Source organism: Neopsephotus bourkii, unplaced genomic scaffold (genome assembly GCF_033783945.1).
Source record: "Neopsephotus bourkii isolate Nb327-2 ecotype Australia unplaced genomic scaffold, CSIRO-AGI_Nbou_v1 NB_360, whole genome shotgun sequence".
NCBI classification, from domain to species: domain Eukaryota; kingdom Metazoa; phylum Chordata; class Aves; order Psittaciformes; family Psittacidae; genus Neopsephotus; species Neopsephotus bourkii.
This window is the reverse complement of record NW_026900866.1, coordinates 1,104,089-1,131,054: the sequence shown is the minus strand read 5'-3', so window position 1 is coordinate 1,131,054 and position 26,966 is coordinate 1,104,089. Positions and strand designations below refer to the sequence as shown.

General features: G+C 42.3%; 1 protein-coding gene across 3 annotated transcripts in view; it reads right to left on the bottom strand.

The window, feature by feature from the left end:
- KCTD3 (potassium channel tetramerization domain containing 3) overlaps positions 1 to 25,459 on the bottom strand; it is a 30,683-nt gene extending 5,224 nt beyond the window's left edge. Inside the window, exons 1-13 of one of the 3 annotated variants that reach the window (XM_061348546.1) lie at positions 25,093 to 25,459; positions 20,889 to 20,942; positions 15,566 to 15,611; positions 14,815 to 14,888; positions 14,092 to 14,150; positions 13,833 to 13,913; positions 12,868 to 12,996; positions 11,218 to 11,308; positions 9,299 to 9,489; positions 5,787 to 5,902; positions 2,016 to 2,103; positions 1,754 to 1,870; positions 320 to 490 (exon numbers count right to left, since the gene is read on the bottom strand). In XM_061348546.1, coding sequence (XP_061204530.1) covers positions 320 to 490; positions 1,754 to 1,870; positions 2,016 to 2,103; positions 5,787 to 5,902; positions 9,299 to 9,489; positions 11,218 to 11,308; positions 12,868 to 12,996; positions 13,833 to 13,913; positions 14,092 to 14,150; positions 14,815 to 14,888; positions 15,566 to 15,611; positions 20,889 to 20,942; positions 25,093 to 25,166 — 1,291 coding nt within the window. In that variant the 5' untranslated portion in view covers positions 25,167 to 25,459. Of the gene's footprint in view, positions 1 to 319; positions 491 to 1,753; positions 1,871 to 2,015; positions 2,104 to 5,786; positions 5,903 to 9,298; positions 9,490 to 11,217; positions 11,309 to 12,852; positions 12,997 to 13,832; positions 13,914 to 14,091; positions 14,151 to 14,814; positions 14,889 to 15,565; positions 15,612 to 20,888; positions 20,943 to 25,092 lie in introns of all 3 variants that reach the window. The other 2 variants (XM_061348545.1, XM_061348547.1) reach the window with 2 other exon arrangements.
- Between the last annotated feature and the right edge of the window lie 1,507 nt (positions 25,460 to 26,966).

The following is a 26,966-nucleotide window of genomic DNA, read 5'->3' as shown; positions in this document are numbered from 1 at the left end:
AGGGATACATCTGTTTACAACCCCTTTTATTTCCCCAAATGGCAGCCTTGGAATAAGACACAAACAGAAGTGCGAGTTGTTCCAGTATCTGAGCAAATAAAACCTGTGCCTTTTAACTGCTAAAGGCTCTGAAGAATGCTTACTTTAAGAAAGAGGATCCAAGCCGATCTAACCTCTTCCCTCTCCCCCCCCAGATCTGTCCAACTAATTTCTATCATATGTGGGATACAATGCAAGTTATTAAGCAATGCATAAAAATGCTTCATTGCTCAGGAGGAAGGGAGACCCACCATACGCATTTGTGCACAGAAAAGGTTACCTGAAACAAGGTGTTTCTCTGAAAGCATGATCTTTGTAACGGGACTTCGATGAACTGTGAAGGTCTGAAAGAGCTGAGGCCCAGACCCAACTGTTTCAGGGTGCTGTACAATCACTCTCACGGCTCCAGAGCTGGTGCCATATGCAATCTCAATCCAATTGCCACTTACACCTAAAGTAAGCACGAACACAGTTGTTTCTCTGAGGAATGAAAGCTTGTCTTACTAGGGCCAGGGAATGAGGCAGTACAAAACAGTATTTCCAAGCTTCCACAGTAAGGTACATACTTATTTTAAACACAGTTTACCCATTACTATACTTGTTCAGCCTGGAGGAGGCTCCAGGGAGACCTTCTGTTTTCAGTACCTAAAAGGGGCCTACAACAAATATGCAGGGAGGAGGACTCTTTCCTGCTTTAAGCTCACAGAAAGGAGATTTAGATTAGCCATTAAGAAAAGAATCTTCACTATGAGGCACTGGCACAGGGTGCCAGAGAACCTGTGGTTGCCCCATCCCTGGCAGTGTTCAAGGGATGGCTCTGGAGGCTCTGGACAAGGCTCTGAGCAATCTGGTCTAGTGGAAAGTCTCCCTGCTTGTGGCAGGGAGCTGGAACTGGATGAGCTTTAAAGGTCCCTTCCAACCCAAACCAGTCCGTGATTCTGTGATTATTTTCCCATGAACAAAGAAGACATTTTGCCACTAAAAAACCTCAACATTTGTTTGTTGCCATACTATACTCTTCAACAGTTTCTTAACAACACTTTCTCTCCCATTCTTTTCTCCTTCCTGGAAGTGAAAGACAAGATTGGTAAGTCATATGGCACTCCTCACAGTGATACCGTCAATACATGCCACACACCTTTTCTGACTTAAAGGAAAGCAAATGGGGAAGCAAGGCAAGAGCAAAGACTACAGTTAAAAGGTCACTGGTATGAATACAGTTGTGTTTTTCCCAGTTTGCTGCACTGTGCTTACAGAAGGGCCTACAGACACAAGAGCTACACATCATTCAGCTGCATATGGAAATGGGTTTTAGTTTTATTGGTTATAAGTTTAACCTTGCTGTTGGGTCCTGTTGTGTCGTCGTCCCCCCCCCCCCAGTTCACCACAAACTTTTTCAGTGAATACAATTCATAAAGTGTAAAAGGCTTAAACCCAGCAAAGGTACGTTATCATTAATATGGGATGCTACTACGTTATATGTTAATGTATAATGCATGATGTACAAGCATACACACACATAAGTACAGGTACCTAATTTACAGTTATGCCTAGTGTTCATCATTCATTTGAAGATGATTAATTGAAGAAGAATTTACTGTTTATGTCAAGGGCTTTAGCCCTGCTATGCAGCAGTAGAAAACATCCATTTAGAAAATAAAAACCCCTCATCTGTAACACATTCTCACTGATGAAAAAGTGATAGAATACCAACTTGTTTTAGGTGTGAGGTAGACACTGAGTGCTGTTATAGCATCATTGGAGGGATCGTGGTACAATTCTGTCACCAGAAGATCATTGTCTTTCATTCGCAATGGGAACTTCTGCATGTCTGTGAGGAAAAGACATTTGTTTATTACTGTGAATAGAGTTGTTCTGATGCAACTTAGACCTACTAAAGTGTTAAGAACCAAACTCCCCCAAATAAGCTGCTCAGTACCACCTCCTTTATATTCCTTCCTTTTCCCATTTCTTACCTATATAATATATAGAGCCATTGTTACAGCCCAGCAGCAGGAAAGATCCAGCAGTATCATAGCTTGTGATAGGAACAACATCCTGAACCTAGTGCAAACGGAAACGGGAAAAAAAAAAAAAAGAAGACATTTTTGATATACTTTGTTGAAGAACACCTGAATTTGGTCCTGCTCTGAAGCTCACACATGCAATGGCATTCTGAAGTGCTGCTGGTAGACAGCATTCCTTTCCCAAACCAGATCTTAAGTCACAGAGCTCAGCTGACAAGTTAGCACAACTGCTCCATGTGAAGGCCCAAAACTTAAGAGCATTGAAGCTAAACCACATCTTCAAAAAAGGATTTCTTTTCCAATATGCAAAATGAGTGTACTTCACACTTTGTCCTGTCTCTTCTCTTTCTGACAACTGCTTAAGAGGTTGATAAGCAAAAGAACTACATGCGACCTCTTGAAGCATTCCTCTACCCCTAATTCTTATGTTCCTCTGTCAGCCCCTATGGAGATCTCAGCCCTTAGCAGATATATAATGAGAGGGGAAAAATTCTTGTCCCATTTCAATGTCCCACTTCTGATACACATCCACACCAAATTAACTGGAAGGCAGCCCTGTCATATTTTACTTACTGGTCCACAGCTTAAGGAGAGGGATTAAGAATGCCCTGTCTTTGCCCTCTAGAATCAAAAGGAGTGCTTATTACCTCAAATGGGATGGAGATCTCAAGCAAAGAAAAAGTTTAGCTTATCCTAGGTCTGATCCCCTATGTCAAGCAATTCTTTCTTTTTTGCTTCAGCTCTGAGGAAGAAAAAGCCAAAAGCCTTTTTTATCCAGAGCACTGAAACATGGTCGAAGTCATAGCACTATTCTGTACTTTGTATGTTTCAGTCAGTTCACTTAATGGACACTGACTACTGAAGTTCTCATTTCTCCTTGACCAGCAGCATCTTTCCAATTACCTCAGAGACTTACAAATCATCAGCAAAATAAATAAAATGAATCTTTTGGATAAAAGCAAAACAGACAAACCAAAGAAGCTTCCCCACATCCCAGAGAGCTCACACACTAAGTCAATACCCGTTCCTAACCGAAGGGTAGTCTGTAAAACCCTTAAAACATATTCTAAGCCTATCATTCATCCTTACAGAGAAGGCTGCAAGATGAATACAGCTTCAACATAAACATGGGAGATGGGAAGGTAGGGGCACTCTCCCTGGTTTCTTTGTTTAAAGAACCTCACCTCTCTCACTTATGTTCACACATAGCACAGACCTAAATGCTAAAAATAAACTGTTATTGTTCTTTGGTTCTGTGAATCAAAGGTATACACAGAAGCTCTCCCATCTGCTACAAGTTTACAAAACAGAGGCAAAGGCAACCCATTAAAAGATTACAGCTTTAGTCACCACCTTGCAGAGGAGGCAACTGCAAGGTGAGATCTGAGCAAGAGGATCCCCAGTACTGCTGACAACAGAGATCAACTGACTGGATCAGAAAGACTGTACAAACAAAGAGAGACCTATGTTCTGCACCAGAAACAGGGACACCTACCAAGAAGTGAATTTTCATTAGGAAAAACACAGCAACACTATACAGCAGTCGCTGATAAAACATGCCCAGTGGGGCACTGGCATATTCTATTTCTCAAAACTTCTCTCACTGCAGCAAGTATGATTAGATCCTAGACCTGAGAGCTATGGGCAACTCATGGAAAGCAGTTACACAAATACCATGTACTCTCATGAGGAATCCGATGGTACAACCCTGCCACTTTAGAAAGCACCTTCGAACTGGCTGGATTTAGGCATGGTTTGTTTAGTTTGGGTATCAGAAAGCAAATAAACTTGGGCTTAGGACATCCTGGCATATAAGCCCCTCACAGATTTTTCTATTCTTCAGTAGGAAACACTTTCACCAAAGAGCAGTCAGTCAAACTGAGGAACTACGAATGTTATCAGAAAGATTGCTGTGGCTCCCCCTGGAAACAAAGATGATGAATGGGACACAATTTTTTATTCTGCATTACTTGTTCCTTTAGAAGATGTCAAATGCCAGCTTGTCACATAGCATTAAGTTGTCTCTTAACAGAAGATTTTGCAAGGTATCAATAGTTTTTCAAGACCACACTAGCATGTATGCTGCAGAAGCAGTGCTATCTCATACTTCTTATCTGTGTTATTTGTTCGCAGAAGTGTCACTTAAAGGTTGAAATGGAACTTAGCAAACAGTGCAGCAGCCTCAGGTCAGTTCTGCCTCTTGAGATTTGCAAGGCAATTTGGGGATCTTACTGTATCTAGGTTTTATGCCACAGACATACACCCAGCTGTGTTACAAGGTTTGTTATTCACATGAATGCTCAACTGTTTTCTTAGACCCATACAGACTCCAAGGATCTATTTAACGCGCGTTCTAACAACAGGAATAAAGTCAGAAGCATGAACATGCAAGACAAATATCTTTACAGCATATCAAAGTACATTTTGGCTGAAGAGTCTCTCTGTGTAAAACAACTTTTAAGATCCCTTAAATATATCACAGAATCATAGAACAGGGTTGGAAAGGACCTTAAGATCATCTAATTCCAAGCCCCCTGCCATGGGTGGGGACACCTCACACTAAACCTCCCCAGCACCCCTATAGCCCCCGTTCAGATACTGGAAGGCTGCTATGAGGTCTCCACGCAGCCTTCTCCTCTCCAGGCTGAACAGCCCCAACTTTCTCAGCCTGTCTCATCCTTGTAGCCCTCCTCTGGACTTGTTCCAACAGTTCTGTGCCTTTTTTATGTTGAGGACACCAGAACTGCACACAATATTCCAAGTGAGGTCTCACAAGAGCAAAGTAGAGGGGCAGGATCACCTCCTTTGACCTGCTGGTCATGCTTCTTTTGGTGCAGCCCAGGATATGGCTGCTTTCTGGGCTGCGAGCTCACACTGAAGCTGGCTCATGTTCATTTTCTCAACGACCAACACCCCCAAGTCCTTCTCTGCAGGGCTGCTCTGAATCTTTTCTCTGCCCAGTCTGTAGCTGTGCCTGGGATTGCTCCGATCCAGGTGTGGAACCTTGCACTTGGCATGGTTAAACTTCATAAGGTTGGCATCAGCCCACCTTACATGCATGTCAAGGTCCCTCTGGATGGCATTGCTTCCCTCCAGCGTATGAACTGAACCACACAGCTTCATGTCATCAGCAAACTTGCTGAGGGCGCACTCAATCCCACTGTCCATGTCGCCAACAAAGATGTCGAACAAGACCGGTCCCAACACCGATCCCTGAGGGACACCACTCGTTATTGTTCTCCAGGTGGACATCGAGCCACTAACCACAACTCTTTGTTTGCAGCCAGTTCTTCACCCACTGAGTGGTCCACCTATCAAATTGATGTCTCTCCAATTTAGAGACAAGGATGTCATGTGGGACAGTGTCGAACGCTTTGCACAAGTTCAGGTAGATGACATCAACTGCTCTTCCCCTGTCCATCAGTTAAAATGTTTAAATATGTTTAAATATATGCACATTTGACATTTATTACTCTAAATCACACCACATCCTTTTACCTGAAAGCCTAAAAAGCATTCTTTTTACCACCAAACAATTCAAAGTTCTACTCACAGGCACATATTTAGATATGAAGGTGTCAAACTCTGTGACACAGGTCAGGGCTGAAAACCCTGTGACAAGCATTTCACACATGCTTTTAGATTGTTGGCTTCTCTTTTTACTAGAAGAAATACCAGCTTATTGAAAGTGACTGAAACAGAAAAGGGAACTGAACACACCTGCCAATGCTGAGTCACAGCGTTCCACACTCCCACTTTCCCTGTATGGCTTGTAGCCACCAACTGGTTGCCAATGAAGAAGAGAGCATCTACAGGAACTCCAAGACTGAACACTCCTACAAAAAAAAAAAAAAAAAAAAAAAGGAAAAAAACCCCAGTCTTTGAAGCACATCTAAAATAAAGAGAAAAAAAACTGTAACAATGGAATCCCTTCATTATTATCATGTCACATCTCTTGCAGTAGCAAGAAAAGAACAGCCAAAACTGTGTTTGCAACGTACTAAGGGAGGTACCATTCAAGCAGCAAACTGGGTTCCCTTAAACTGAATAGCAGCATAATGTCACTTCTTCTGATGCAATCATTGCCATCAAGTCCTCAAAGGGCTTTATGCATTCTAAGAACATTAAAATATAAATAACAACTAAAAATTCTATTCCAGTAAGTAGGATTTCTTGTTGTTGTTTTCATAGAATCTATTAAGAGTCATTTACGAAGCAGTAATTTCATGGGTTTCATTAGCCAAATTTGTACTGGATTAGTTTGCAGTTACATTTTAAAGTATTACAAGTTTTCTCTTTTGAAGTCCAATCAAACATCCGTAGTCTGAAAACAAATTTTAGAAACTAAATACAGCTACAAGGCTTAATTGTTACTCTTGGAAAAAACTGACCTACCCCAGTGTGACACTAGCTGAATACATTCAAATTTCTCTTTTTAGCAGAAATACTTGAACCTGTAAAAATAAGCAGCCTACAAAAGCCTGTGTCTTTCTTTCTTTCTTTCTCTTCATCTACGCATCTTTCACTTTGGTTACAGTCCATGAGTAGAGAGTACAGGCTATTAAAAATTGAAGCCATACAGGGAACCAGTTTCACCAGTCATCACATACTACTCAAAATCTGGAAGATAAGACTTACCAGCAAATGCTGGCTTTCCAAAGAAAGCAAATGTGGCACCAAGAACACTGCACTTAAAAATCACAACACAGAAGAATGTGACAGGTATTGATGACTATGGTTATAGTAGACCTTAATATCTGCCCTCTCTTTAAAACTTCCTAGTCTCATCATGGATCAAATATGAATACTTTTAACGCAAACTTGGATAGCATAGTACATTTGGTAATATTTATTGCAACGCACGTTTGAAAATTACAGCAAACTACAAAGCTCCGAGATAATTTCCAAGTCTGCCAGCTATGAAATCCAGCAAAACAACCCTGTAAGTAGCTGAGTTTGTACGTAATTCCAGGCTAAGTTTTACTGCCTAGCAAGTACAAAAGTCAGTACTATTGGGGGTACATGGTAAGTACAAAAGTCTATACTACTAGGGATACATAACACTATTAAGTGTCCAGCTTCACTAGTAAGTTTTCTATTCCATACTGCTCATTCTACATACTTATATTACTTCTCACTAATACACTTCAACTGCAGCAGCCAGATGTCTTCAGAACAAGAGTACTCAACAGCTAGAATATTTCCCAACACTGTTTTAGACAAATTCAAATGAACAGAGTGCCATTCCCAACCAAGAACAGCCCTCTGTTACACCCTGAGAAGGAATCTCAGGAAGCTCAACATATATTTATCTTTAATTAGGATGCTAAACTGTTTTCCATGGCACAGCACAATCATTCAATGAAGATAAGCTTCAGCTGTACAGGACATGTGAAAAAGGCAGTAATAAAAAATCCACAGAAACAACTAGAACTGATTACTCCAGAGAAGGATGAGGTTCAAGATAATCAAGGAAGACAGCTTGAATAGTCTGGAGGAATCTAAAGTGTCAGTCCTGCTTAGGCTCAACAATCTGAGACCCATTCCCAGGGGAGACGATGCTATATGTAATGACAGGCTCTTGTCTTAAGGGTCCCTCTCAGTAAAATACTGCTTACAGCAGCAATCCAGCAGCAGTGCCTTATGTAAGTAATATCGAAAGTAAAGAGAGCACTCTGACACAGCCCTATGACAAAGCTGCCAGCCCACAGAGTTTTCTGAGGATGGCATCACCAGGCCCCAGTGACTGTTTGGAACAAGTAGTTTCTCTCCCAAGATGATAGCAATCCACTATATCTCTAACACCAAGCAGGACTGCAAGCATCTGCCTCCACAAGGAAACAAGACAACTCTATTCAAGTTATTACTAATAAGCACAAACATACTTTAGGGTTTTTTAAGCCAAGCAGCATGACCTATTATCCAAAAGAGTAACAGTACATTTTGGTCAATGTTAGTCAGACTAAAGATTCAACCCTGGAGGCACTTTCTCTCTGCTCCTCTCTGCCCCCAGTGGGATTTCCTTTGTTTCACAAAAATCACTTCAATGCAGCACAGTCTGTTTAGCAAAAGTGCTTCCTCCAGTTTTGCTGCCATGTTCAGTTGAAGTCCAAGTTATCATAAATTTATGATACTGGCATACTCTAGTTTTTATTAGAAGCCCACTTATGGGTTTTGTGTCTCTTTGCACTTCATTTCCAAATACCTGAGATGCTGCTTCACATATCTTACTGCAAATGCCAAGGTAACATAAGCAGCTAATCAAACCAGAAAGTACAGGAGAAATGTAATAGCACAGTGCTTAAAGTAATGCTCGTCTTTTTTATTTCAATTAATGACTGCATGAATTCTCATGGAGTTATGTATGGAGATACATCTAATAACAAATTAACTCAGCAGTAAATTTCAAAGCAAAGTGACCAAATAAGGAGACTGTTGTCATACTTGGTTAGCAGTATCCACTGCCGAAGGAAAAACATTACTGGCATAGTAGTGGTTATTCAAACACCAAAAATTAGGCTAGAGGGAGTTCCTAATACCACTTCCTTCACTACCTCCCACATTTGACCTCTCTTTGAACAAGAGTCAGACAAGTCATCAGATGAATACCAAGGAACATTTACTTCTGAAATATCTTCCTGCTATTTCTTTACCCTCCCTAATTGTGTGTCCTTTAGTGCCAAGGTGTACAAGCAGCTATTCCTGTATGCTTAGGACAGTAGAGCGCTTTTTCTATACTGTAATTACAAAGAGATTTTCACCTTCCATTTAGGAACTACATTGGACAGAGAACTGAAATCTTTCCATCATCCCCATGTAAAAATGCGGCTTTAATATGATGAAGGAAAGAAAAGAGCAGAATTTCTCAATATCTGTAACTTTTCATATCAGAAGCTTAAGTTCCTCTGCTCTATGGCCTAGATTCTAATACAAGTCCAGGCAAAGGTTTTACTCTTAATCTGCATCCTTACACAAAACCTTCAAACTGAACAGTAAGTGTTAGTGCCTGTTCAGTAAGCAGACTGCTTTTTTATTGTCCACCTTTTTAAGATAGGAATCCTCTAGCATGACAGAGAAGAAAGTTAGTATGCTGTAACGGTATAAGCATGCTTTGTCACTTTGTGAAAATGTACACAGGACACTGCAGATCATATGTACCTCAAAATAAGGTCACAGCCTTCTCCCTTGTTAAACATACACACACAATAAAAAGCCCACGCTATTATAGTTACCAATTTCGCTGCCACTACCACCATCTTGAATGCTCCACAAGATTATGCTACTCTCTGAGGCAACTGCAACCATCTTATCCTTGTCTCCATGAGGTCCTCCAACCACCTTAGCATTGAGAGCCACTCGCTCAATTGTCCAGTCCAGATAGGGACTCGTGAAGACCTGCTGCCACCCAGATGACTCTTTGATTCTAGAAGGGCAAAGGAGAGAGAGAAGGACAAAAACAGAGAGCAGAGGTCAGAGATTCAGAAACAGATAATTCAGTCTAAACCTGAACCAATATGGCTGGCTGGCTGTTCCAGTTTTACAGCCTAAGCCACAAAACTCAAAATTCCAGTTAAGCACTAGAGTCTACAAAAACTGCCTCCCCCCCAACCTTGAAGTCTGACTCTGCATATTATTTCAGTGCTTTGCAGCTACTGAACCCCTGTACTGGGCTTTTTCGTCATATAAGCACATCTGATAAATAAGTTATAAGACTAAACCAAAAGTCTGGGCTAGACAAATGCCAGAGGCTCAGCTTAAGACTTCAGAAGAAATCTCTATTAAGTTGCCTCTGGAAATTATGCATAACATAAGACTCCCAATCATGCTGGAGCATAAAGCTGTGCTAAGTTGCATTTGCTGTTTATGGCATACTGTAAACAGATAATACTGAATTGACTATAAGATTTATTTTTAGAGAACAATTTCCCTGTGCATTTTAAAGGCTTACCTAATACCAGAAAAACACAATTTATCTGCTTTAATTTCAGGCAATAATTTAGACACTTTGCAACTCAGGTAAAGCACACTAAATCTCAGCAGTCAAATTATATAAAATGGAAAGGAGAAACATTATCTGGTATTTTTTTTGCCATTGCTCCTCGTCTTTCACTTCAGCACTGCATCCTGCCTGGAGCTGAAGAACCACAGAGAGTGAGATTCACATGAGTGAATCTTTCACTTAAAGGGAAATAGAGATAAAAATCCTAAGGAGGAGACAATGATTGCAAATCATTGCCTCTTTCTCCAGTCAGACCATATTACACGTAATTGAAAACAAGAACATTGAAGAGAGCAAGAGAAGTCACATCTAGTACAAATTAAAGCAAACCAAACTGCAGTGGTGAATACAGCAGACAAGTTAGATGTGACTTAAGTTACAAAGTTTAAGCAAATAAATTAGTAATGTATATAGTTTGAAAGGCAGAAAACTATAGCTTCAGCTCGGCAGTAACTACAAAGAAGCTACTCACCTCACACTCTTTATTCTCCCTTCTGTTTCTGAACCACAAAACAGCAGTGTTAGTTTGGCTTTTAGGAAGAGCTCTTGTTAAAGATTTCTTTCCATTGAAAAGACAGCCACCAATTAAATCAGGCTTTTCAGATGTGAACTAAAATTGGCTTCTGCAATATGAAGGTGTTACGTATCTTCACCTGATGTTAAAAAATAGCCAGTTTGCTTACAAGACATTTAGACACTTTCCAGCCACCCAGGTGAAGTAGCAAGTGCTTAAGAGTTCTGCTAAGATGAAGTTTAAGACAAGGTATGTCACTTATGCAGCAAAAATCCCTTCACTGTTTCAAGTTCTTTGATAACCTAACTTCACAGAATGTCTTCAAACCTAACCAGCAGGAAGAACTCTTTTAAGACACCTTTCATTTGAAAGCCTGCTTTAAAATGGGCTTTGGAGTCCATTACCTTTGCAACAGCATCAAAATCAACATGAAAGCAACAAAAGTTGAGTTCCTATCAAGCAGCTGATCTGCACCAATAAAAGCAACAACTCAGATTTATATGGTCAAACTAAATGCAAGTGATCTCCTGTTATTTCAGACTAAAGCAATCTTTTTGCTTTGCTTATAGAAACTGAGTTTTGTGTTTGGGGTTCTTTGTTTCAGACTCCTAGAACCTGACAAACAACTATACTTGTACCTGTAGCAAACAGCGAAATGGGCATAGGCAGCTACTATCCAGTTGTGGTGGCCAGCTACTATGAGGACTTTCCGTGGGTCCACAGGGAATCCTAAAAACAACAACAAAGCTGAAATCAGTCAAGCGATGGGTATTAGAAGATGTCTCTGCTTATCTGTAACAAGATAGAGCTCTCTCCTAGACAGGCAACAGAAACTTGGTTAATGAGCTTTCTCAAGAAAGATTTTCAGCTAGATTCTAGTTAGCAATATTACTCAGAATTCTTACAACTATTACAATTCTTCTACAGAAGTTCTTATGCATTTCATCTCAGCCATTACAATGCAAAGTGTCCAGAACGGTGAAAAGGCAAATACATGCCTTAGTTTTAAAGCCTACCAAACTGGTAAACATTTAAGGACTGTTGAAACAATGCTGTCTTTTATAAACGTTGTAGGCAAATACTTGGTGCAACCCCGCATTATCGTTATAGACTGTTAAACTGAGATTTCCAGCATCACAGAATACCTACAGATCCTCCATCTACTATGTAGGGGAAGCATGCCTGTTTCTAAGCTATAACTAAATTTGGTGTGGCAGAAGTGTTGGATGGCACCGGAAATCAGTGATTATGGTACTTTCCCAAGTTAGCTCTCAATCTTGATACACTAAAGAACTAATACCTAAAGACTGCATCTTCCCTCTTATTTTCCCCATGACTGCCCTCTTCCAAACCTGCAGCAACTCACAAAGAAGGATAAGCAATACATACCCAAGGGTTATTTTTCTATTACCTGGACAGAGATTAATCTTTTAACATATTCTATATCACGGAATCATAGAATAGTTACAGTTGGAAAAGACCTTAAAACCATCTAGTTCCTGGCCATGGGCAGGGACACTTTGCACTAAACCATGTCACCCAAGGCTCTGTCCAGCCTAGCACTGAACACCACTAGGGATGGAGCATTCACAAGTTCCTCGGGCAACCTGTGCCAGCGCCTCACCACCCTCACAGTAAATAATTTTTTCCTTGTATCTGACTTAAACTTCCCCTGTTTAAGTTTGAACCCATTACCCTTTGAGCTATCACTACAGTCCCTAATGAACACTGCTACAATTTACAGGGTTATAGCAGAAGATGACAACTCTAGCAGAATCATTTTGCCTGCAAATTCAAAACTGGAAAATGACAGAATTCAACCTTATCTTATTTATAGTTTTATATATTTTATATGGAATGTACTCTATATAGTCAAACAACTGAAGACTACCTTTATACTAAAATCTCAACTCTTGCAGGGCAAGAGAGGGGCACCAGGAACAAGAATGAAATGCAAAAGAAGGAGGTCCTGAACAAAAACCTATGAGATACTGGTCCATCTGGATTTTATCATGGCTTTAGTACAGTGAAAGGTATTTGTCTAAGGGGCCTGCATGAAGAACTTCGATTTGCCTTTCCCTCAGCCTCATACCTTGATTGTACAGCAGTGAACCTTAAATACTGTATAGGTAGTAGTGTTAAATAAGTATTCCACAATTTAAGTTAAGGCAAACAGAATAACAGACTGAAACCAGAAATAGTCACTCAACTTTTATTACCCACTGACAATCACCTTTGCAATTTGTTTTGGGTTCAGAACTGACATTCCTCACCTAGCCTGACTGTACCTTCCCCAGTACCAGCAAGTGTAGGTTGGACACCACCACTACCATGAATCTCACTCTCAGAGCAGTTTTGACCAATTCTACCATCAGATGGTGGCCCGGCAGTATTATTTATTTTACGGTTGGGAATGCCTGCAAAAGAAAAGAGATGTTTGGTTCCACTCCATAAATTTTAGTAATATAACAGATATTCATTCACTTTCAAAATACAGGATTAATAATCATGCACTTTGATCTAAAGTCTATTTTAAGTACCCATATTGTTAAGGAAAGCTTGTTTGTGGCGATCTGTCACCTAGCCTTAGGGCACATAAAGTAACTGTACCTTAGAATCACAGAATCATGGAACCGTTAGGGTTGGAAAGGACCTTAAGATCATCTAGTTCCAACCCTCTGCCATGGGCAGGGACACCTTGCACTAAACCGTGTCACTCAAGACTCCCTCCAGCATGGGCTTGAACACTGCCAGGGATGGAGCATTCACAACTTTCTTGGGCAACCCATTCCAGTGCCTCACCATCCTCACAGTAAAGAACTTCCTTACATCTAACCTGAACTTGCCCTGTTTAAGTTTGAACCCATTACCCCTTGTCCTGTCACTACAGTCCCTAACGAAGCGTCCCTGCCCAGCATCCTTGTAGCCTCCTTCAGACAGAAGAAAGCACTCCATGCCGATAATGTACTTGAAGAATCTCTATACTAGTCTACTATCAAACACAGCCTGCTTCATATTAACATGCCACAACACACTGCCCAATACTGTAAATATACCATTACATAAAGCATACACATAAAAGCCTTGGGTTTGAATCAGAACAATGTTCGATTCAACCATGCATCTTAATCTTTCCATGGGACAGCCTTCTCTAGATAGCTTGACAGCTGGAGTAACTACCTCAGCCAACTGCCCCCACAAACTAAAGCAGTAAGTGACTGCAAGCAACATCAGATGATTAACTCAGAAATACCTGGAGGAGGCAGGTAGCCATGAAAAAGGACACTGCCACAAGATGAGCGTTCCAGTTCTTCACATAATAGCAATCTTCTCACTAAGAAGAAAAACCAGGTATGAGCGCAGCTTTGAATTCCTAGGAAACATTATTTCAGTTAACCTTCTCTTGTCAGTAAGTTTGATAATCTTCAGGGTCATGACTGCCCAGAACTTGCAAGTGGGTCATTTCTACAATAATAAAAATGAGATGACCTCAGATTAAAAAAATAAGTTACCTAAAGGAGTGATTCCATAGAATTCAGCTTCATGCCTGAGAACATTAATACTTACTCCCCTAGAAAAAAAAAAACAACAAACAACAACACAGGGACAAGGTAAACACTTAAGAGTTTAAATACTATCATATTAAGTAGGTATTACACAACATGAACATCAAGCTACCTAGCAGTTTAAAGAATTACCACCAAATACATTCAACATGTTGATGCGTGAGATTTCAAAGTGATCTCAGTATTACCTTCCGTTAAAGTAAGGATACAGAAACAATAAAGAAATACATTGCCACAACAGGTTTAAAGTTTAGGTTGGATATAATGAGGAAGTTCTTTACTGTAAGAGTGATGAGGCACTGGAATGGGTTGCCCAAAGAAGTTGTGAATGATCCATCCCTGCCACTGTTCAAGACCAGGCTGGATGGAATCTTGGGTGACATGGTTTAGCACGAGGTGTCCCTGGATTTGAACTAGATGATCTTAAGGTCCTTTCCAACCCTAACCATTCTATGGTTCTATGAATCCACTAACAAAATGTAACGCTACCATTTCTGCCTCCACCATGCCACATACATACTTCAGACATGGTCCCAGATGTAGCAGGGTGCAGTCACACACTGGGCACCCACCTAGATAAGTAAAACTGAACAATCCTCACTTGAAAACATTTTCTACTAACACATCTGATCAAAGTAATTTTCACTTGAAATAAGGAGAACTTCTTACCTTAAGTCTAACTCCTTTGTGCGAAGAAAATTTAGAATGGGTGCAAATGCTGCTGGATCACGATCAATAAATATCTGCAAGGAAAAATCACTGTGCTTTAGCATCACTATGGAGCAACAATCAACTGAAATGCTTTTTTATGCTGAGCATGAGAAAGAGGAATTGAAGACGTGGCAGACAAACATAACTCAAAGCTTCCGGGCCTCTCGTTTCCTCTCATTATCCTTTTACCACCCACCAGTTCAACATTCTTAAAAGACATATATACAAACACAGCTGCAAACAGACGGCACTTAATAAGTATGTTCTTTAAGTTCTATATTCTCCACAAAGGTCAGCAGGCACCCTCCCTGAAACAGCCATTTTTCTATATATATTTGACAACTAAAGTTGCATTTCCATGTCAGGATTAATCAACTACATATGCAATAGCTATCTTATGAAAATTACACTTCTCTGCAGTACAGCAATAAGTAGTTTTTCTGTTTAAATACAGTTGCTATCTCTGCACTGTAGACAATGCAGAATGAGCACAAAACTGCACATTGTCCTAGTTTCATTTATCTTGGAATGAAGAGGAGAACCAAGAAAAAAAATTAGAGATGTCACTGATTTTCATCAGAGTTTAGACTCACTCAGGCAGTGCAATTCCTCTTAGATTAGAACCTACAGTGATTATTAGGAGAGAACCTAACTGAAAGCACAGCATTAAATTAGTAAGTTTAGTAGGTTTAGTAGTTTTACTACTTACAGCACCAGTTTCATCCTTCAGCGTTGAAATTCTTCCACTCAGCAAACTGAAACACAGGAAAGCTTCATTAGACATCTCTCAGAAATGTACTAACAGAAATATAGGAGAGCAATACTCTCAGTCCCTTTGCTTTCTTTGTGAATTTTCACCTTCATTTTGGTAAACCAATAGCATTTGGTAAACCAGCAGCAATAAAAGCTACTGAAGTAAAAAGCAAGAGTAAACTATCAACTCTGAAAGGACTTGCTGGGCAAGAATGGGGTAGATGAGTTTTGACACAATTTTCCGTCAAAGTTTCTCTCCCATGAGATTGAAGTACTTTTGCTACAGATCTACAGAAAACACAACACCCAAACATTGTTTTACAGATAAGAAGCAAACTAAGTAATGTCACAGTTTTAAGATTCCATCTGAGTCTGGACAATTATCTCTGAGATATGCCAGTCACGGATAACTTTCAGAACAAACTCCTTAGTATACTTTGTGTTGAGAGACTGTGGAATAGCATGGAAGTTCCTCCTTGTGCCTTTTCTTCCACGCTTCAAAGAAGGTGACACTTCCCTGGCACTCCATTTATCCTAACATTTCAGTGAAACAGGAGCAGGTAATGCTGTCTCCCTCTGTCAGCTACTGGCTTTTGTTGGGAAGGAAGTCTTGAGTACAAAAATTAAATGTAAGGAAGCAAAACTGCCTGCCTTTTACATGCCAGGATTTCTTTTATGTTTCAGATTAACTGGGATGCTCATCATACCTCATGGCTTGACTTCGCGAACGAAGATTTGGGAAGGGCATTTACCCACGCTTACTACAAGCACACTGATGACTAAGGCGGCAAATGTGGGATAGGCAAATCCGGCTACAAAAAGCACAGCAGAAGGTCTCCTTGGGTGGAACAGGTGGGGCGCGATTCTTCCTGTGTTGTCTTTTCTCCTCGAGACTAGTTCTTCGTGAACTCTCAAAGGAGTCAGCGGCATTATGTATGGTGTGCCTCCAAGTCTCCCGATTGGAGGCCAAGGTGGACCACTGGTGGTAGTCAATATGGCCAAGGCTAAGGCATTGTTTCAGGGAGTCCTTGTATCTCTTCTTTGGGGCACCTCTCTTGCGGCTACCGGTGGCAAGTTCACCGTAAAACACGATCTTGGGGAGGCGGTGATCCTTCATTCTAGAGACGTGCCCTGCCCAGCGCAGCTGCAATTTCAGCAATATGGCCTCGATGCTGGTGACCCCTGCCTGTTCAAGGACAGTGACATTAGACACATAGTCAGTCCAATGGATGTTTAGAATTGTACGGAGGCAGCGCTGATGAAAGCGTTCCAGGAGTCGCAGGTGATGACGGTAGATGACCCATGATTCAGACCCATATAAAAGAGTAGACAATACTATGGCTCTGTAGACACTGACCTTTGTACTTTTCTTCAGGTGTTTATTACACCATACTCTTTTATGGAGTTTTCCAAAGGCTGTATATGCCTTTGCTATTCTGTTGTCTATCTCTTTGTCGATCATGGCATCCGAGGAAATGATGCTTCCCAGATAGCTGAACTGCTGAACTGACTTAAGGTCTGACTCGCCGATGGTAATATGGGGATGGCGATGATCTTCTTAGGGTGCAGGTTGGTAGAGGACTACTGTCTTCTTCAAGCTGACTTCCAGCCCAAAAACCTCAGCCGCCTCCGCAAAGCAAGATGTTAAACGCTGCAGAGCTGCTTCTGTGTGGGCAACAAGGGCGGCATCATCAGCAAACAGCAGTTCACGGACAAGATGGTTTAGGGTCTTAGTGTGGGCCTTCAGTCGCCTTAGATTGAATAGGCTACCATCGGTACGGTATCGAATATAAATGCCGTCTTGTTCGTCGAGGTCTGCTGTAGCCCTTCGGAGCATCATGCTGAAGAAGATTGTGAATAAGGTCGGTGCGAGAACGCAACCTTGTTTCACACCATTGGTTATTGGGAAAGGCTCAGAGAGTGCATCACCATACCTGACTTGGCCTTGCTGATCCTCATGTAACAGAATAATCATTTTAGGAACTTGGGGGGACAACCTAATCGTTCTAAGATCAGCCACAAGCCTTTCCTGCTCACAGTGTCAAAAGCTTTGGTGAGGTCAACGAAAGTTACGTATAACCCCTTATTCTGTTCTCTACACTTTTCTTGCAATTGTCTGAGAACAAATACCATGTCTGTGGTACTTCTATTAGCCCTGAAACCACACTGGCTTTCAGGTAGAAGTTCTTCTGCGATAGCAGGTACTAGTCTGTTCAATAGTATTCTTGCAAGAATTTTACCAGCAATGGAGAGCAGAATTATACCACGGTAGCTTGAGCAGTCTGACTTGACACCTTTTTTCTTATACAGAGTGACAATGATTGCGTCACGGAAGTCTGACGGTATTTTGCCTTGTTCCCAACAGCACACAACTAGTTCATGAAATTTAGCATGAAGTGCTTGGCCTCCATGCTTCCATATTTCAGGTGGGACTCCGTCAACCCCAGCTGCCTTGCCAGTTTTCACCTGCTGTATGGCCTTAAGAGTCTCTCCCATGGTAGGGGCTAAATCCAATTCGTTTTTCACCAGATGTTGCAGAATGTGCTGGATTCCTTCGCCTTGGACTACACGATTAGCACTAAAGAGGGTTTGAAAATGTTCAGACCAACGATTCAGGATGGAGATTTTATCTGTAAGAAGCGTTTGGCCATCTGCACCAAGTAAGGGGCTTTGAACCTGGAATGTGGGTCCATACACTGCCTTCAGAGCCTCATAGAATCCTCTGTGGTCACCCAAATCTGCACATAGTTGAGTCTTTTCTGCTAAGTTGACCCACCACTTGTTCTGGATGTCTCTAAGTTTCTGTTGGAGTTTGCTACATGCAAGACGAAAGGCTGCTTTTCTTACATGGCAGAGTGGCTGAGTGAGGTGTGCTTGATGAGCAGATCTCTTTTTTGTCAGCAATTCCTGGACCTCCTGGTTGCTATCGTCAAACCAGTCTTTGTTTTTCTTTGAGGAGAACCCAATGGATTCTACGGAGGACTGCAGGATGCTGTTTTTGATATGTTGCCAAAGCGCTTCAGGAGAAGAATCTATAAGTTGGTCTTCAAGCCTAGTTTGAAGGTTAGCCTGAAAGCTGTCCCTCACTGCAGCTATTTGAAGATTATCAACATTGAGCCTCCTCCTTGGAATGCCGCTCCTCTTAGGCTTAGGCTTGAAGTGGAAATTAAGTTTGCAACGCACAAGGCGGTGGTCTGTTTGGCATTCTGCACTAGGCATCACTCTGGTCTGGCAGACATCACGAATATTTCTCTGGCGTACTAAAACATAATCAATAAGGTGCCAATGTTTAGATTGAGGATGCATCCAGGTTGTCTTCCAGCTGTCTTTCTGCTGGAAGATAGTGTTGGTGATGGTAAGCTGTTGCTCTGCACAGAACTCTAGTAAGAGACGACCGTTATCATTGCAGTTGCCAACACCGTGCTTGCCTAGTACTCCTTTCCAGGCTTCAAAGTTCTTTCCTACTCGGGCGTTGAAGTCACCAAGGATTATGATTTTATCTTCTATAGGAACTTTCTGAGTGAGGTGACGCAGGTCGGAGTAGGATTTTTCTTTTTCTGCAGGGTCAGCTTGCAGAGTTGGAGCATATATGCTGAAAAGAACAATGTGTTGCTTATTGTGTAGTGGAAGACGTAAGGAGATAATACGGTCGGAATGACCTATCGGCAAATTTTCAAGTTTAGAGGCTATGGAGTTTTTAATCATGAAGCCGACTCCAGAAAGATGACTTTCAGTTTTGGGTTTGCCTGACCAGTAGAGTGTATAGCCAGCACCATGTTCTTTGAGGCTACCTTCCTCATGAAGGCGAACTTCACTGAGTGCAGCGATATCAATGTTAAGACGTGACAATTCATGGGCAATTAGCGCAGAACGGCGCTCAGGACGCCCACTGTTCACTGTATCAAGCATGGTTCTGATGTTCCAACATGCGAGTGTCAATCTGGACACACCTTTGGAGGCAGGTGTATGCCTTTGTCTCTTTGTTTTTAATTGACCGCAATACAAGATGCCCGTTGGCTGCGGCTAGCCAACCAGGTGGAGGGGGAGATGAGCTTTGGTTAGGCCACCTTTTCTAGGCCTCTCTCCATATGGAGCAAGCAGTGCTGTCCTTGAAAAAGGCTGCTTGGTCATTCAGGATGCTGCCGAACAAGACTGTCATCTCCTGGGTCAGACTTGAGCGACCAATGTCCTGAACCGCCTGCATGCAGGGTTGGGTCTGCGACTTCCAGTGCACCTTATCACCTGCCGTTTCGTCCCTCGCCTGTAGCTACAGGGCTTTGCAAGTGTGGGTAAACCCTTCGGGCCTGTGCAGTGGGTTTATTTTAGGTGAGGCACAGCGTGCGCAGAACTGGCCTCACCCTTTACACCTGAGGTTTATCTGCCAGGGCCTAGCGAGCTTGGACGGAGACAGCAAAGTCCTCAGATCGTAGGTTTAATCAGAGTATCCTTCTCTTAGATGGATGGCCTTACAGGGCTACACGAGCTCCATCTGCCCGGGTTTGAAGTTGGAGTTGTCCTTCTCCTAGGATGGTTGCCCGAAGGCTAGTGAGCCCATCCTGCCCATGGACACACTTTGTCTGACCCTTCATTTGAGAGCTGACTGGCATGGGAGACCCTACCGGAAGCATAAGCCACCACCAGCATAACTCCCAACTTCACAAGGGCACGCAAGCTCTTTCCCCACGACAAGGGGGTGTCCGTGAAAGAGATGATAGAGGTCCAGCAACTACAGCACAAAATTACTAGCGTACAAGCAGTAAGCAGCACCACCTACACAAGTAGCAACTGTAGCGACATAAAAGTTAGCAGAAGACTGTTCAATAATTCAACAGCTCCTGTGTTGTGTGATGTACTCTGTATCCTCTACTCAGGGTACAGCAATAATTCAAAAAACATTACAGGCAGTGCTACTGTGTATAGTCAGTAAGATCACAAGTGGTAACACAGTAATAGAAACAGTGGCATCTCCCTTTCCTGCAGATTTGGAAACTTATTTCCATAACACTATGTCTAAAAAGTGACAGCTTTTCAGCACACATAAGCTGCCATAGCATCATTCAAGACAGAAGATGCCTTTTGGATAACAGCTTACTTCAAATGAATCTGTCCCATTGCTTGAGGAGGGAGAAAAGCATTAATGAATAAAGACATTATTAACAGCATTAACTGACACTATTAACAACATAAATAAATAAATAACATATATATCTGAGAAGATATATATTTTTTAAATGACTATTAATTTCTGTTTCTTTAATGTGAATATCAATTACAAATACCTGGAAAAAAAGGAGTCTGGAATCCACATCAGTGTTTGTCTTGAAGTGCTGAACCTAGGAAACCAAAGTTAACAAGTTTACAATCAGCTGTAAAATTGGAAAGAAATCTGTTTTATCTTTTATTTGTCCTACAAAGCTGATATCAAACACATCTGGGAAGACTGAGATCATTTAAATGTCTCCACAAAGTCAAACAAGTTGCAGATTCTTTGCACAGATTGTCCTTAAGCATGAAGCACAACTGTCCAGAAACCCCCAAAGTGTCATTCTTTATAGGTTTGTAATACACTGTCCCCAGAATCCTTCATTTTTCGGTTCTCATACTCTAGAGATTTTTATCAAGCATTTAACTTGACAACCAACCAACCTCCCCCCCCCCAACCCCCCCCCCCCAAAAAAAAGCAACCACACAAAAAGCAGACACTAAAATAAAAGTTAATGGATAGTGTGCTATGTTTTTAACTAACTGCATGGTACTCTTACTTACGACTCAAGGGGTGCTACACTGTGCATGGCAAAAGACCACAATGAGCTTCAAGTCAGTATTTTACCGTAACTTCAATTATTTGCCATTTGCTGTTTAGGCCCTCCAAGGGGGGCCCAACAGCAATAACAGTTAAAAGAAAGCATTTACTCTGAAACATAATATGAAATAATGCAATTATAATATTACTTACAATGTCAGACAGTATTTTACATAATAACTACCTATGAACTCTTCTATACTTTGGATTTACCATGAAGAAATACAACTGGATTGACAGCTTGGACAAGGATTTCGTACTCCACATCAGCTGACTGTATATATCCTCTTATTAGTACCACGACTAAGAAACCTTTGGTATCCTCTTCATTAATGGGAATCAAAAAAGGCAACGCAAAAGTAAAATTCCATAACTTTCCACACAGTCCAGGAATGTAGTACAAAGCATTTTTTGTTTCCGCTGCTAAACAAAAAGCATGAATTTATCCACCCTAGGGGCAACACAAAGGCTGTATGGAACTACCATTCTGCACAAAATCTGGATCGTGTAGCTGCTTAACAGAAAATCTCCAGTATCAGCATTCTAAGCACAAACAAGCAAAGTCTTTCTTAAAAACATTAAAAATAAAGAGAACCAAAACAGTTTGCTATTTAAATGGAAAGTGGCTTCTAAGTATATCTGCATTTTTGTACAGCTTTTATCAGCTGTCATATGGACCACTACCCTTCTCTAAGATTAAGGGATGATTAACTATGCTCCAGTGTGTGCATAATAGAAAACAATGAGCTGTACGTATTTTATCCAAGATTAATCCAGACACCGCATCTAACTATGGGGATGGATGCACCATCCCCAGTTAGTCCTTTTAAAGGTCTTCACAAGCTGAATATTTTTATTGTCTGATACTTCTACAAGTTTCAGTTGTAAACAACACTGAATGATAAATGCTTAAATTAATTCTGAAGCAATAAAGCCTCCTGAGACCATGAAGATGCTCAGGATCTCTGAACAAATGTTTGAGGACTCCATGGTACTTCTCAGTAGACTATAACACAGTTTCTGACTTGCACACATGCTTGCATTTAGGCAGATGGGTGACAGTCAGCTATTTAGAGGTGTCAAGATTTGCTGGTGTTCTGACACCACCTAGAGCTGGGTTCAACTCTAGCATTTTCTAAGTCAAAGTACCAAAACATTTGTGACTAGATGTTCCAGAATAACAAGGCCCAAATAAGGAGAACAGAAAAAAGAGCCATCAACGGATTCCACATTCATCTCCTTGCAATTTGATCAGTGGGTTTAGATAGCACGAGTATTTTCTGTCTGTGATTTGCACTATGGAATCAGTTTAGTAATACCTCATACTAACCTATACTTTAGAACTTTTAATGCACATGCATTAATCTATGTAAACAAGAAGACAAGAGCCCTTCTTTCCAGGGTACAAAAGAAGCTTAGCTAGCAACGTTTTCGTGTGTAAGTTCATCCACGGATCCATGCAGCTAACACGCAGTGGTCAGATGGACATTGTATGAGGACAACCAGGCAAACCCACTGGAATATTCTCAAACACCCTTAAGCAGGTGGCCTCCACTGAAAGAAAATACAGGTAACTGGGAACAGACACAAACAGGCAAAACAGCCATTTTCATAGTCTGTTGGGCTTTTAGAGTTATCTTATAAGCAGAGGGAGATAAAAGGTCAAGAAAACTTTCTAAATTTCTGTGAATGTTAACTTGCAAGAGGTTTTCTGCTGCCAGAAAAGGAATCCACTGGGCTGAGACCAGAAACCACTGGAGCAACAGCATACAACAGAGAAGCTCTGGTAGTCCCGGGGGCAGTGGGAACCTAGTGTCAGAACATGCAAAACTGGTGTCTCTGTACTAGATGCTCCAAAGTATAACTGCTGTCAGAGACAGAGGGGAGCTTTGATTTCCTCTTCTCATACAACTCCACAAACAAAAGAGTTTCCGGTTTCTAGTATGGGTAACAAGAACTAATGCACAATTTACCTACCTCTTATGTCCAAATGATGTCTGCTGCCTAGAACATAGACGTTCAATCAGAAATAAAATATACACAATTGTTAGCTTGCCTTATTCTTCATACTTCTGTGTAGACAAGCCCTCTGAGGAGGTTTATTTCTTCCCCAATTCATGCCCTGTATTTAATTCTCTGTTCTCTGCATAAGCACTTCATAAACAGATGTTACTTATAGATCGAAGCACCTTTTTGATTCCACTTGTAATAAAATCCTAGAAGGTGAATTGCCCTACCATTTTAGAGACAGAGTTCACTGATGAACCTTATTCAGTGTAACATAAAATCTGGTCCAAGCCAACACCAAAGTTATGCTGAAAGCATCCCTGTAGGAGAGTTTTGCCTATGGAAGTGTCCTGGTTTAGTCAGCCATGCAGCCACTCTCTCACTCCCCTCTCTTCCTCCCCCCCCTTTCCCGGAGGAATGGGGAAGAGAATCGAAAGAATGTAATTCCCATGGGTTGAGATATGAACAGTCCAATAACTGAGGTATAACACAAACCACTGCTGCTACCACCAATAATAATAATGATAAGGGAAATAACAAGGGAAGAGAATACAACTGCTCATCACGGCCGACCGATACCCAGCCCAACCCAAACAGCGATCTAACCCTTCTGGGTAACTGCCTCCAATTTATATAGGGGGCATGACATGCTGTGGTATGGAATACCTCTTTGGTCAGTTTGGGTCAGGTGTCCTGTCTCTGCTACCTCCCGGCTTCCCCTCCTCCCTGGCAGGGCATGAGACTCAGAAAGTCCTTGGTCAGAGTAAACATTACTGAACAACAACTAAAAACATTGGTGTTATCGGCACTGTTCCCAGGCTGAAAGTCGAAACCACAGCACTGCACCACTTATTAAGAAGGAGAAAAATGACTGCTACTGCTGAACCCAGGACAGGAAGTTACAAGCAGTCTATCTGGGCTGAACGAGGTTCTTAATGTCTCCTTATAACAAAGGAATTCTGCATCAATTTTACAGCACCATCCTTTAGGAAGGCTGCAACATACAATTTCGTTATAAGAACACGATCTTCTTCTGGGATAGTAGTAGTTGCTTCCAATACTAATAGCTGGTCTCATGCTGTCCACAGACTCAGAAAGACACATTACTTCGGTTCCCACCATCTACTGTGATCATGCCTGAGCATTCTGATAGAAAGATGTACACTATCACACAGATTCTGACCCCTATCTCAGCCTGCCAAAATGCCATCTTCTAAACTTTCAGCGTCCGTTCAATTACAAATCTTTACTCTGATTGACAGCAGCGGTATTGTATCTACCTTTTTAACACCTTAGTATCTGAGACTGCAAGACAGACCGATGCCTAGAAAGCTATGGCAAAGCAAACCTCTCTGTCCTCTACTCCTGAAGCAGCAGTATAGAGTCGAGATGTGCTCCTGAAGCACGTCTCTAGAAACCCCAGACCATGCAATACAGACACCACGCAGGGCTGCCAACTCCTCCCGTATCTGCCTCCGAGTCCAACTGTCCCAGCTCCCCTGCAAAAGCTTTATCCAGGCGCTTCCAGAGGCAGCAACCGCGGTGGACCGATCACAGGCGAGCCGACTTCGCCGTGCTCGCCCTCGCTCCGACACCCTCCGGTACGAGCTGGCACCACCCGCCGGCAGGCCCTGGGGTCGGTCCCGCTCGGCCTGCCCTGCACATCCGCTCACCTGGTACCCCCCACGTTGAGCTGGATTATCTCCCCGCTCCCGGCGCCAGCGAATCCTCCGCCATTCCCCGCCATCTTCTCCACCGCCTGCTCCAGCCGGGGCCCGCCGCCGCCTTCCGGAACCCCGGGATCGAGAGAAGGTGAAGGCGGCGGCGGCGGGGAAGAAGGAGAAGGGGGCTCGGCTAGCGGGCCCACGCTAGTATCTGCGGCCACAGGCGGCCAGGGCAGGGGCGGCGTCCGGCCAGTCTGCGGCCCTGGGGGCTTCTCGCAGCTCAGGCCCGGCCAGGCCCCGCAGCCTGCGTGGTCCGAGTGGACAACGCCATAGCAACACCACAGCACTTGGAGCTGGAGGAAGAGGAGGAGAAGGGAGGGGCCGGCGTTCGCCGAAAAGCGTAGAAACGTTCACGGAACGAGGGCGGCTGCGCAGAAACGGGAACTCCCCCCAGCCTGGGGTGGGGTAGGTAGTGGGTCAACGCTCGCTCTGGACAAAGGACGCTGGGGGGAGGGGTAGTGGTGCTGGGCAGGTGATCGGAGTAGGATGTGTGTTATGGGCCGCGTCACAGCCACCCCGGAGGTGTCCCGGGGCCTTGAGCGTTCAGAGGTCGGGTAAATGCCGATATTCTGCAAGAGAGACGTAGAAAATGCTGTGGAAACTCAGGGAGAAAACAATAGAGAACTCTCTGGAGTTCAGAGCCGTTGCCAACCAAATTGTGCACCGATTAAAGGGGGAAAATAGCAGACAAGACAAATCTGAGTTCTCAATTTGAGGAAGGAATCTATCACATCAAATAAAGGGAAATTGAGGAAGAAATAAATGACAGTGTGGGAGCAGAGGAAGTAGTAAAATTGTGGTTTAAAGTTATGAGGGTAGGCTTGATAATGAATTCCTACACTTGAGAAGTAAGCAACTATAAGCCTCAAATTTTATTGTATTTTAAGTGAGATTTGTCTACACTGTATTTAAATTTCATGGGTTTTTTTTTTTTGTGGAGACACAATAGATAAAGTTAAAGCATGCTGAGAAATCAGAGCACTGTGAGAATCACTGGAGTAGCCTAGGTTTAAACTGGTTGAACCTACATGGCCACTTCCTCACTCATATACCTTGGAAGTTCAAGTTTTATTCCTCATATCATAGAGCCTAGCTGAGCAAAGCTATGAAGTATTGGGAGAAACTACTTCATTATCAAAAGGCACAGACACTACCATGGCCATGTTAGTCTTATTGCCTAACCAGCACAGTTTAGCTGGTGTTAAGCTTAGGGAGGGAGCTATGAACACTTCTGTAATGTGTTCTGAATATGTTTGTGCAGATGCTTCTATGATGTGTTTTGCCCGACAGGAGCTGAATGTGTCACCAAGACCTAGACCTTCATGCTTGGTAGCATGGCTGTAGACTGGGTCTCTTCTTGGGCTCAAAAGCCTTGCTTTCAGATTTTGGTTGAGTTGGCATCTTCTTTCCCAGAGTATATAATAGGAAATAAGAAATGTTCAGGTGTGCTATCAGGCAGAGAAGGAAATTGAACTTCCTATGTCCTGGAGGAGTCCTCTATTAAAGTATCTGATAACAAAGTGGGACAGGATATTTCTAGTATTTGGACAGAAGACTGACACTCCCTACTTTTCAATCTGTCAGCTTGTAAAATAAAAACATTGTCAGAGAGGGTCTGAGGCTGTGGATCATGCTTGGAAACCATACCCTTCAACCTGCCACTGTGGAGGGACTGTTTGGAAAACTTGCACTTACCCTTGGTGCCATTTTAAGTGGCTGCTCATTCAGGCAGCTGACTGAAAGATCACGTTTCTGCATGCCTAATTCAGTCATGTTTGAGAAGGAGTCTAATAGCTTAGGTAGTCAAGGAGTATAAATTGCAC